Source organism: Vombatus ursinus, unplaced genomic scaffold (genome assembly GCF_900497805.2).
Source record: "Vombatus ursinus unplaced genomic scaffold, bare-nosed wombat genome assembly UNPS02014818.1, whole genome shotgun sequence".
In the NCBI taxonomy this organism is placed as follows: domain Eukaryota; kingdom Metazoa; phylum Chordata; class Mammalia; order Diprotodontia; family Vombatidae; genus Vombatus; species Vombatus ursinus.
Window position 1 is genome coordinate 48,231,433 of NW_020954596.1, and position 13,440 is coordinate 48,244,872.

At 35.5% G+C, this 13,440-nt stretch overlaps 1 protein-coding gene across 1 annotated transcript in view; it reads right to left on the reverse strand.

The window, feature by feature from the left end:
• The window catches only part of LOC114023500 (WD repeat-containing protein 19-like), a 181,736-nt gene that overhangs the window by 73,329 nt on the left and 94,967 nt on the right, over positions 1–13,440 (reverse strand). The window contains exons 22-27 of the mRNA XM_027836165.1: positions 12,208–12,354; positions 12,049–12,131; positions 11,327–11,410; positions 10,492–10,638; positions 5,361–5,485; positions 4,558–4,670 (exon numbers count right to left, since the gene is read on the reverse strand). Of these exons, the coding sequence (XP_027691966.1) occupies positions 4,558–4,670; positions 5,361–5,485; positions 10,492–10,638; positions 11,327–11,410; positions 12,049–12,131; positions 12,208–12,354 (699 nt within the window). The remainder of the gene's footprint in view (positions 1–4,557; positions 4,671–5,360; positions 5,486–10,491; positions 10,639–11,326; positions 11,411–12,048; positions 12,132–12,207; positions 12,355–13,440) is intronic.

Genomic DNA, 13,440 nt, shown 5'->3' on the forward strand with positions numbered 1-13,440 from the left:
TCTTAAAAGCAGAGCAAAGACAAACTTTAGCCCCTGAACTAAAATTTCTTTCCTCCTTCTTTCCTCCCTTTTGTTGACAAACCTTTTGAAAACCCTAATATATCTACTTTCTTCCCTCTCGTCAATCCCTTGCAACATGGTCTCTCTCCATAGCACTTTTTTTTTTAGCACAACTGCTCAATCAGAGGTCACCCACCAGTCATCTACTAACTGCCAAGTCCAGTGCCCTATTCTTAGCATTAATTCCCCTCACTTCTCCAGGCAGCAACTGACTTTATTGGCTATCTCCTCCTTCCCTTAGCTTCCATGACACCACTCTTTACTAAATCTCCTGTCTCTCTAATCACTGTTCTGTTGCCTTTGCTGACTATTATCTCTTTTCCTAATTCCCCTTCTGTACTGACACATTTGTATTCCTTAAGGTTCTGCCTTTGATCTGCTATTGTTTTCACTATATATTCTTTCCTTTAGCAATATCATCTAACTCCCATGGCTTCAGCTATCACTTCTACATTGATAATTCCCAAATCTAAGATTCCAGCCCTGAACTCTTTCTTAAGTCCTAGATATGAATTCTTAAATGCCTATAAGACAACTCCACCTGAGTTAAGTTAAAATACTTTAACTTAACAAGGACAAAACTTTACCCTGAAATTTTATCATCTTTTTTGATTTCTCTGCCCTTGTAAATGGCATCACTATTTACTTAGTTTAAAAATTTAACTTTGTTGCCTAACTTTTCACTCAACCTCACTTCCATTAATCAGTCCATTAATCAATAGTTAACAAAATGCATTTACTATGTGCCAGGCACTGTGCTAAGTGCTGGAGATATAAGTAAAAGCAAAAAGAGAGAAAGCCTTTGCCCTGAAGGAATTTACATTCTAATGGGGGATGATAACACATAAATGAGGAACTGAAATGTGAATTAGAGGGACATGCTCAAGTAGGTGCATGGTGTCAGAAGAACCTTGCTCAAAATGGAGCCTTCTAAAGAATTCACCAGTGAGAGAAAGGGCCTGCAGAAACCCAACCAGTTGTCAACATATGCTGGTCCCACATCTGAAATATCTCAGATAGGGATTCTGAGTAACAGAGATGAAAAGATAGTGCATTGTAAGTATTAGAAGTTTGTGAGTCAGTAAAGACCTAGATTCAGATCCCACCTCTAAGCACAGGCTACTTAACCTCTCTGAGTCTCATTCTCATTCTTTCCTTTTATGACCATTTGCCTAATTCTGTGTTTGAGCTTCATAGCTGGTCTTCCCACACCTTTAGTCTCTCCCTGCTTCATTCAACCTGTTCGTTATACCACTGTCCAGCAATCTTCTCAAGGGCTAGGTATTCAGAAGAAAAGTCAATTCAGATGAAGCAAGTAATTAAACAGTTAGCAGGTAGTGAGGAAATAAAAATACAGGGCTTGTAAACTCCTTTTTCAGAAATGTGGCAGTGAAGAGGAAAAAAGAAACAGGATAGGCGCAGCTAGGTGGCACAGGAGATAGAGTTCTGGCCTTGGAGTCAGAAAGACCTGAATTCAAATCTGGCCTCAGCCACTTGACACTTACTAACTGTGTGACCCTGGACAAGTCACTTAACCCTCACTACAAGAAGAAGAAGAAGAAGAAGAAGAAGAAGAAGAAGAAGAAGAAGAAGAAGAAGAAGAAGAAGAGGAGGAAGAAGAGGAGGAAGAAGAAGAAGAAGAGGAAGAGGAAGAAGAAGAAGAAGAAAGAAAGAAAGAAAGAAAGAAAGAAAGAAAGAAAGAAAGAAAGGATAATGGCTTGAGGCATTAATAACATTAAGGAAAGTTGTTTTTTAAGTTGAGGGTAGCATAAAGCATGTTTACAGCCCCAGTGTCACAGTTCACACAAATGTTGTGGGGCTTTTAACTTCTTGCCAACCTGAGTCCCAGTTAAACAGGGCCTGAACAACAGAATTTTAGAATACATCCTTACCCTACTTGGAACACCACTCTGAAGAGGTATACATATCTACATGCTAACATTGTTGATTTGCCTCTGTATAAAGTGGCAGGAAAATAGAGCTTAACCTTTTTCTCAGCCTAAACCATCTCACTGACCTGTAAATCATGTCACCAAATTGCCTAAGAAGTTGGTCATTCATTTCATAGTACAACACTTCGCACCTATTTAACCTTCAGACTAATGTTTGTGGGGCAGCTAGGTGGTGCAGTGGATAGAGCTCTGGCCTTGGAGACAGGAGGACCTGAGTTCAAATCTGGCCTCAGACACTTAACACTTACTAGCTGTGTGACCCTAGGCAAGTCACTTAACCCCAATCGCCTAAGCAAAAAAAAAAAAAAAAAAAAAAAAAACAAGAAACAAAAAATACAATAAATGTATGTTTAATATGGCCCATTGCCTAGTTTGAAATCGATTCTATCCACATTTCTGGTACAAACCCTTTGATATGGATAAAACCATGGTGATAACTTTCCATGCTTGCTGTGGCTCTCCTTAAGCCTTTGTTTATCCTCAAAATAATTGCTTACTCCAGTGAGAAGGACCTTGAAAAAATAAGTGCTTAACAAAAACTTGCTTAACTGAATTAAACTACAATAAGTGACAGTTATTGAAGTGTTGAATACACTACAATTTCATTTCATGTCAATGGCTCAATATGAACTTAAAAGGAAAAGAAAGTCCCAGGGAGCTATGTTGACCCCAATACTGTTTAGCACACCAAGTACAAAGTAAGAACAGTACGACTAAACATCAACTTTAAAATTTAAAGAATTTTAAATTTCATATGCCAGTAATTAAAGATAAATGGGAATACTTGTTTTATTTCTTAAGTTCAGAATAAAAAAAACAGGCGGGGTTCCTGGACAAGGTGCAATGGAAGAATGGTAGGACAAGAAAGTAGAGTAACAGTGAGGATAGTAATGAGTAAGTTGAATCTGTAGTTGTGGATACTGGAGTGGGAAAAGGGAATGGGAAACTGGGTTTGAACAGTCTCTTCTCTAGACTTCTGATAATCCAGAAAAATAAGGTCCTCGGTCCTCGGTCATGCAGCTAAAGAAGATGGAGGAGGCAGACAGCTTAGTGGTCTCAAATGGCAGGAGGTGGGAGGAACGGCAGAATAAAAAGCCTTTATAGGAATAAAATTTTATTCACTTTGTAACATTTTAGGAGAAATCGAGTAAAGGGAAAAATAGAAACCAGTCAAGGGATCACCAAAGCAATGTACAGAAAGACATAAGGAAAAACAGGAAGTAAATTATGCAAGCAACACTTCATTGACCTCACTTCTTCCAAAACTATCTCTAAAATTAAGCCAATGATGTTTTCAACTAAAAACTGACCTGTGTTACATGATTTAGACACAATGGGTGATACCATAAGCAAACTAGGAGAGCAAGGAATAGTTTACCTGTCAGATCTATGGAGAATGGAAGAATTTATGACTAAACAAGAGATAGAGAACATTATGAAACATAAAAATGGATAATTTTGATTACATTAAAATAAAAAGTTTTTGTACAAACCCAATGTAAACAAGATTAGAAGGGAAGCAGAAAGGTGGGAAGCAATTTTTATAGTCAGAGCCTCTGATAAAGGCCTCATTTCTCAAATATATAGAGAACTGAGTCGAATTTATAAAAATACAGGTCATTTCCCAATTGATAAATGGTCAAAGGAAATGAACAGGCAGTTTTCAGATGAAGAAATTAAAGTTATCTATAGTCATATGAAAAAATACTCTAAATCACTATTGATTAGAGAAATGCAAATCAAAACAACTCTGAGGTATCATCTCATACCTATCAGATTGGCTAATATGACAAAAAAGGAAAATGATAAATGTTGGAGATGTGGGAAAATTGGAACACTAACGAATTGCTGGTGGAGTTGTGAACTGATCTAACCATTCTGGAGAGCAATTTGGAACTACCACTACTAAGTCTGTATTCCAAAGAGATCATAAAAACAGGAAAAGGACCCACATGTACAAAAATATTTACAGCAGCTCTTTTTGTGGCGGCAAAGAATTGGCCATCAATTAGGTAATGACTGAACAAGTTGTGGTATATGAATGTAATAGAATACTATTGCTCTATAGGAAATGATGAGCAGGCAGATTTCAGAAAAACCTGGAAAGATTTCCAGGAACTGATGCTGAGTGAAGTGAGTAGAACTAAGAGAACACTGTACACAGTAACAGCCACACTGTGCAATGACCAACTTTGATATACTTAGCCCTTCTCAGCAACACAACGATCTAACAATTCCAAAAGACTCAAGATGGATTATGCTACCACATCCACAGAAAGAACTACAGAGTCTGAATGCAGATTGTAACATATTATTTTCTCTTTTTTTTTCTTTCTCATGGTTTTTCCCTTTTGTTCTGATTCTTCATTCACAACATAACTAATGTGGAAATATGTCTAATAAGATCGTACATGTATAGCCTACAGCAGTTCACATGCCATCTTGGGGAGGGAAGAGAGGAGGGAATGTTGGAAACTATCTTTACAAGTAATTGGAAAAAAATAAAATTCTATTAAGTGGGGGAAAAAATTTAAAAAAGACTGACGCGTGCATATTGGCCACACAGCAAAAAGAATTTTCCTGCTGAAAAATGTTTCTTTTCTCCTTCAAAATATAAAGCAATGCTCTGATAGTCTTCATTAGTGGTGTCCTCAGAACCTACAAAAGAGAAAGACTAAGTGTAATTTCTACATCTTCAATTCCAGGAGTGTGTTGACACCGCCAACTCTTTCTACCCACCTCCAATATCTTTCAGTCCAAATGGATTTACTCCTTTTGAAGCAGAGAATGGTCTAAGTCAGGGATGGGAAAACTTTGAGGCCACATGTGGCCTTCTAGGTACTTGAATGCAGCCTTTTGACTGAGTCCAAGTTTTACAGAACAAATCTTTTTATTAAAGGGATTTGTTCTGTGAAGTTTGGATTCAGTCAAAGGGCCGCATTTGAGGACCTACAGGCCCACATGTGACCCTGAGGCTGCAACACCTCTGGTCTAAGTGACAGCTTCAGCCACATAGTATGACATGGAAATAAGTGATCTATGCAGGCCTTAAATTTGCATAAGTAAGTCTCCCAGAGGGTATAAAGAAGTTAGGTTGATGTAAAAAAATTAGAACATTACATTTCCCTCTTCCATATTATATTTCTCAGCCCTGCCCAGGAGAACTGGGTTCACTTTAAATAAAGAAAAGAGGGAAGAAATTATTGATAATTACAGAGAGAATCATGATAAGAGGAAAGAAAACAGAAAAAGGAGACAAAGGAGAAATGCTCTTCTACTCAAAGAACTTACAAAGTTTTATATGACATTTAAATGAAAATAGTCCCATGAAAATTTCACAATATTTACCAATAATATCAGCATAAAGTTCCATCTGATTATGCTGCTGGGCCAGTGTGAAAGCTTCATTATTGCACTTGGACATAACCAGAAATTGGATAGCAGAGCCATAGTCACCCAGCTGGAGGAAGAATCTAATTCAAATAAAGATGTATACGACACAAAAAATTAATAAGAACCTAGCACATTTGGTTGAAAGCATGTTGTCCAGGTTCTAGAACCCTCCTCCATCATTACTCTTCATAGCTCAACCTTCCTGCCTTCCTCTGACATATAAGAAACAACAGGCACAGGAAGCAACTATCTGAGTAAATTAAACTGTCAATATTTTATATATACATATATATATATATATATATTTATAATATTGACAGTTTATATATATATTATTATATATACATTATATATATACACACACACTATATATATATACATATATATATATTCCCTCTCAATGATAGACAACATTTATATCCAGATACCCAATTATAGAGCAGTTCCAATGAAAATAATTTATAATAATATGATATCTGATGGTCTCCCCAAGCTAAAGTTTAATTCCCTATCTTTTCCATTCAAGGAATACACTTAGAATTAAAACAATCCCTTCATGGAAGATGTGAAAGAAAAAGAGTAAGACCATAGGTAAACTGATTATTTCTTGAAGCTGCTGGAGTTACATCACAATGGCTTTAAGGAGATAAAAACGTCTTGCTAGTGACAAATTTAAACTTAAGAACTTAGAAAATAGGGGCAGTTAGATGGTGCAGTGGATAGAGCACCAGCCATGGAGTCAGAAGGACCTGAGTTCAAATCCAGCCTCAGACACATAACACTCACTAGCTGTGTGATTTTTCATCTAACTTTTCAAGACTTCACTAAACGTGATCACCAGATACTCAAAAGAGATCACCTTAGTAACCCACGCCAGAAGAACCAAGGAAATGAAGAATGACCATTCCCCAGATTATGACTGGTAGTAGGATATGTGGCACACTGAGTTTGTCCTTCAGTACCTACATTTGGACAGGCACTGAGGTAGAATAGGTGGGCTCAAAACCAAATAGAAGGAGAGTGGCCTAGACTGCATTTTGGGAAATTGTGCAGTGTCTTCAAAGATCCCAGGATGTTCTCTAATACAAAACCCCATGTTTTAAGACCAGTAAAGTGGTAAAGTTATATGCCTGCAAATTATGCAGATATGAATTCTGCAAATGACTATGTTCTTCAAAAAGGCAAAACTGTAGAAAATCTAAAAGGAAAGAAAAGACATATGATGAATATAAGTAGAATAAAGCATATTACCAATGATGATTTCTCTGCAGGAAGTATAAAAGATACCATGAAAGGAAAAAGGAGGCAGACCAGTAATTTGGGAGCAAAAGAATCGCCTGAGTAATACACACAAAACTTTTTTTTAAAGAACTAAAGCACATCCACTGTGGTTGGTAAATCCTTCATAGAGAACTTATGAAAGACTGTGGACAAGAATCACACAGGATAAAAATTTATGGATGAGCTCATGATCTATACTAGTGGGGAAAGTACCCACATACTGATGAAATCACAGCTCCTTTGAAGTATAACTTTCCAAAACAGAAGAAGAGTCACAAGAAGAGTAAGAATGAGGCAGGTGAGATGAGCAGAACATCTAGTTCAGGAGCACTGTGATTAAAATTTTAAAAAATAAAAATAAGAGATCCAGAGGGAAAAAAAATCTCATTTTGTTATTTTCTCAGAAGTTTCCTATTTCTTCCCTTTTCCCTACCTCATTCTGTATTTCTAAATCTTTCAATGCAAATCAATTAGTCAACTCTATCTCCCCATTTCTTGGAACTCTTCTTAATCTGCAAAAAGGGCTGAAAAAAACAGCAGACAAGAAACAGTCTGGCTGTACGACATTTCAATCCCACTGACATCCAATAGTATTACCTTCCATTTAGATTTATACTATCTTGACTCAATATCTTTAACATAAAATTATATAATATAATATAATATAATATAATATATAATATAAAAATATCTTTAAATATATACTGTACATATCAGCTTTCTACTCTGCAAAAAGTTTTCACCATTGAGGCATTGCCATCCACAATTATATCCCCATATTCTATTTAATATCTTAGATATGAAACTTTAGACAGTGTCAGCTATATTTCAATATACAATAGTCATGAAGAAATTAGATAAATAATATGCCCTTTTAAATTGTATACTCCTTTCTATTTCAATTCTATTTTCTCCAGAGGTCTATCATATCTAACTTTCTAAAATTCTATTAATCTTCTTAACTCCTTATTTATTTTATAGTTAGATTTATCTAGTTTTGAGAGGGGTAAATTGAAGTCCCCCACTAGTATCCTTTTACTGTCTGTTTCCTTCTACAACTCATTTAACTTTTCCTTTAAGAATTTAGATGCTCTGCCATTTGGTGCATATGTGTTTAGTACTGATATTATTTCATTGCCTGTGGTAACTTGTAGCAAAATGTAGTTTTTCTGATTATCTCTTTTAATTAAGTCTATTTTTGCTTTTGCTTTGTCTGAGATCATGACTGTTCCTCCTGTTCTTTTTACTTCACCTGAAGCACAAGAGACTCTATTTCAGCCCTTTATTTTAATTCTGTGTGTCTTTATGTCTAAAGTATGTTTCTTCTAAATGACATATTTGGATTCTGGTTTCTAATCCACTCTGCTACCCGCTTCTGTTGTATAGATGAGTTCATCCCATTCACATTCACGTTATGATTATTAACTGTGCATTTCCCTCTATCCTATTTTTTTCTGTTTATCCTTTTCTCTCTTTACCCTGTTTCTCCTCAGAGAACTGTTCTGCTTCTCACCACTCCCTCCCTTAATTTTCCCCTCCCTTTTTTCCCTCCCCCCTTCTCTTATCCTCTTCCTTCCTACTTCCCTATTGGTAGATTTCTATACCCAATTGAGTATTTATGTTTATTCTTCCCTCTTTGAGCCAATTCTGATGAGAGTGAAGTTTAAACCATATAAAATCTTATTATTTTAGGTTGACGAATAGCATAAATATTATGATGCTTTAGGCAGTTTCTTCAATAATGACCAAAGCTTTAATAAGTTGTTTGTATCTGAGGAAATTTACTATTGGTAAAATCATTTAACTTGAGTCTTCTTCTTCCTCTCTGTACTCTGGAGATAATAAAAACCTTGACTTGACATTATTTTGTTGATAGTATATTTTTAATAAAGAACAGTTTTCCATAATTACATCAAATACTCTGACATTCTCACCATCTTCAAGCATTGGCTACCAATTTTTCCTCCATTATAAGAGCTCATTCTTGTATGTCTCTTTTATGTGAGATAATTTTCCCCATTCTTCCTCTCTCTTCCCTGGTGGTCCCTATCCCTTTTTTTAGATCATCCCATCATAGGAATGTGAATAGTTTGACCTTATTAAAGGCCTTTGATTTCTTTTTCATTTTTGCCTTTGTATGCTTCTCTTCAGTCTTGTGTTTGAATCTCAAAATTTTTTTTCAGCTCTGGTCTTTTTATAAAGAATGCTTGAAAGTTCTCTATTTCAGGGGCAGCTAGGTGGCGCAGTGGATAGAGCACAGGCCCTGTAGTCAGGAGGACCTGAGTTCAAATCCAGCCTCAGACCAAACACTTGACACTTACTAGCTGTGTGACCTTGGGCAAGTCACTTAACCCCAATTGTCTTACCAAAAAAAAAAAAGTCCTCTATTTCATTAAAATCTATCTTTACAACAATCAACATCAATAGCTGTACTAAAGGTATTCTTTTTTTATTATACTTCAATTCAAAGACTTTATTATATACAAATCACTGTTCTAGGTGCTAGACATAGGAGAACAAAAACAAAATAGTCCCTTCCCCAAGGAGCTCACGTTCTACTGAAATACAAGTATTGGTGGGTACTTAAATTGCCAAAGGAAAAATCAGAGTGTTCTAGGAATTTATGAGAAAGAAGACAGCCTTAATAAGTAAGGGAATCAGGAAAGGATTCATAATGTAAAAAGTGATTCTTATGCTGAGCCTTGAAAGAAGATAAGGTTGGGGCAGCTAGGTGGTGTAGTGGATAAAGCACTGGCCCTGGTGTCAGGAGGATCTGAGTTCAAATATGGTCTCAGACACATAACACTCATTAGTTATGTGATTTTGGGCAAGTCACCTAACCCCAACTGCCTCACCAAAAAAAAAAAAAAAAGAAGATAAGGTCTCTGAGTGACAAAGCTGAAGATATAATACATTTCTAGGCATTAATGGGTAGACTTGGAGTCAATAAGACCTGAGTTGAAATTTCACCTGATTACCTGGTAAATTTTTTGGCACTTTTTTTGGCTCTTCAACCAACACATTGTCTTCTTGTATTTATAGATTTTTTTTTAATGATACATGCTACAAATGTTATGTGTGAAGTATATAAACATGTAATTGGCCTATATTTGGAGGTAGTTACTGGTGTTCTTCTTTTCCTTATTATTTTTATAAGAATTACTATTTTAGGGGCAGCTAGGTGGCACAGTGGATACAGCATCGGCCCTGAAGTCAGGAGGACCTGAGTTCAAATCCTGCCTCAGCCCAAACACTTGACACATACTAGCTGTGTGACCTTGGGCAAGTCACTTAACCCCAATTGCCTTACCAAAAAAAAAAAAAAGAATCACTATTTTATTACTATTATATAAACACAGAGTCAGAAGACTATTTCAAGAATCCAGGCAAGAACTGCTGAGAACTTAAATTAGGGTGATAAGTAGAGAAAAGATGAATGTGAGAGATATTATGGAGATATAATCTGGTACGACTTGGCAAGAAGATATGTGGGCAGATACTGCACTGGCCCTGGAGTCCAGGGGACCTGAGTTCAAATCCAGCCTCAGACACTTGACACTTGCTAGCTGTGTGACCCTGGGCAAGTCACTTAACCCCAAATGCCTTGCCAAAAAAAGAAAAAGAAGAAGAAGATATGTGGGCAAAAAGAAAAAAGTCAAAGAAGATTCTGAAGTTATGAACCTGAACTGAGAGAATGGTACTCTGACATCCTGAACATATGTCCCATCTTACTCACCTGTAAGTCTGGCCCTTTTAGTATCAGATATTCTTACCCCAAGAAGTTACAACATGACTATTATACTACCTGGCTACCATTTTGGCTCCCTCAAGAGACTGGGTTTCTCTGACAACACTAACAGCTTTTTCAGGATTACCAAGGTGGTCCAAATATATACGTATTACATTATCCCATTGCTTGGCATTTTTATAAGCCACAACAGCTTCTTTATATCTGGAATAAATAATGGGCATGTCTTAAATTTCACATTTTGAATATTTTTTTTTAAAGAACTAAAGGTCTATAATCACAAATGTAATCTTTTCTTTCTTATCTTTTTAACACCACTATTCTAATTTCCCTATTTCCTTTATTCTTCTTAATTTTTACCCTCATTTTCCATTTATCTCTTCTTTTCTCAGTTTCAACCCCACTCATTTGCTGTGCTTTCCCTTTGTTCTCCTGGTGGTAAACTCTTAACAGAAATGAGCAGGTCAGGACTTCAGAAGTCACTGCCATTGTTTACCTGAAGAGAAGAAGACATGGCCACTGGAGGCTACATCCCCACGTCACTGCATGACATTTTAGAACTCTTTAATGGGGATCCAAAAATATAATTCAAAAGGAATCAAATCTCAAATTAAGAAATATCTAAACTGTTAACTACACTAAAGGATTTTCAAAGTGAATGCCTATAACTTCAGCCTAAAGCTAGCTATTCATGCAAATAACATAAAACCTAGATAGTACTTTAAAGTGATGTCAGAAGCTACTTTAAGATAACTATTTAAATAAACTCATTTGCAGAAAGTTAGATATTTGTATTTCCATGAAAACTGAATTATCTTTAAATAATGTTTAGTGCATATCTTTCTTGATATTTTGTTAAAATAAAATGTTTGTTTTCTGAAATAAAGTTTACCTTCCATCTGCTTCCTTAGATTTGGCATATTGTAGATGAACCTTTGGAGAAGATACATGAGGAAGTAACTCACCAACTTTTGCCCTAGAAAACAGGAATTAATAAACTGTGATATTCCTGAACTAAATTTTGCTTTTACATTTTTCTTATACCCTTCACCCATAAATTAATGTGTAACTTTTTTTATTTTAAAACATATATAACAGCAATAAAGTTCTTAGAAAAATCTTACAGATCTTTTTTGTCACTTAAATGATTTAAGAAACCAGGAGAAATATTGTTAAAGTTGATACCTGGACCTGATGCTATTTTTCATACTGTCTGTGTTTCACTATTTAGTGAGTCTACCTCTTTAGCAGCTAAGTTCAGGAGACTAATTTTACTAAAATAAAAGGAGACTCTCCTTAGTATGATGGTAGTAGTTCTGAAGTCCATAAACCCAAAGATATTATAAAGAAATAGAGAGGTCATCAAGAAATACTTGAGCTAATTAAAGAGATAAGAACATTGTGGTGAGAAAGCTTCTTTTACTATTAATAGCTAATGGTTTTAGAATTTCATTATACTTTCATTTCCTTACCTCCCATCTCTGTGTTTATTTCTAAGTATGATCATTTGTCACACTCCATCCCATCTTACACTAAGAACACTTTTGCTCTGAATTGTTTTACTAATTTTTTATAAACAACCCTGCACTATAAACAGTTACATCAAATTCTTACCAGTTTTTACATCGGATATACACAGATGCTGCTTTATCATAATATTGTCCTTTTTCATATAACTGAGCTGCTTCTGAAAATTGCTACAATAAAAGAAAATTATTTGTAATGAAAAATCCATTAGTTAAGTCATTTAATTATATAACTTTCAAAGAATACCTTCATGCTCTCTAGAATTGCTCCACAGTCCTTTTTCAGCAGCCTGCTAGGATGTTTAATGGCTTGATTAACCCCTCGACGAATATCTCCCATGCGAATGGACATTTGAGCTACTCCAGCTTGACAGGCTTCATCATGTTCTTGATACTTAAAATTCAGAGTGAGAAAAATATCTTTCATTTTTTCACGAAAAAAGTTGCTTTTAAAAAGTTCACGGAAATAGAAGAACAAACATTTTTAAAGGAGGAGTACAAATAATTACATATTATTTTATTTTTCTATAAAAATTTTAGTTACATATAAGTACTCTTTTTTTCCAAAAATAATTCACCTGGAATTCCTTTTATTTTCCTATTTGGACACAGAATTTAGCCAAAATCTAAAAAATTTTCCCACAATACTTTGAAATTATGTTGATCCTAATGTGGTTGGTGGGTTTATATAGACAGCATTTCTCATTGAAAACCTTCCCAAAGTATTCTTTTTGTTCAGAATATACTGATCTATAAACTTTTACATATGGGGTAGGGAGCCAAAGTGAGCCTCAACTAAATCCAGTCCTCAATTCAATTAAGGTTGGACTACAGCAAGTTTTCTAAAATTAATGGTTTGCCCATTGTGTACATATACAAACATTCATGCAAATACATAGATAATAACGCCCATATCTGAGGTATGATTCTAGGTATTCCCATGAAAACAAAGATATCTCCTTTAGTACTTTGCATATTATATAGAAGTTCTACAAATATATGTCAAATAAACAAATGAAATAGTACTTTATTTTTGATAGAAATCAGAGGGAAGAAAACTGTGAGAAGGGAAGGCACTGTTAGTGAGAGGAACAGTCAAGGGAAAAAAGGTTCCCTGAAGTCAATTTTGATGATGGGGTATGAGTATGGAGAAATGGTAGAAGTCAAAGCTGACCAGACCTCTAATTTTCACACAGGTAAAGGGCTGGGTGTGTTGATGGGGATGCTTTGTTTCAGAATGTTGGGCACAACTGAATAGGCAGTTGAGACAGTACTGTAAGGGTGAAAAAAAACCTGAAAGGGGCATCAAAAAACCTTGGTTCTAGTCTTAGATTTACCACTAACTGTGTGGTCTCACTTAACTTCAATGGGTTTAAGTTTCCCCAGCTATGAGATAAAGGATTTGGAGTAAATGACCTCTAAAGTCCTTTCAAGTTCCTCTATAATTCTATGAGATTTTGTCAACTGTACAATGGGAACA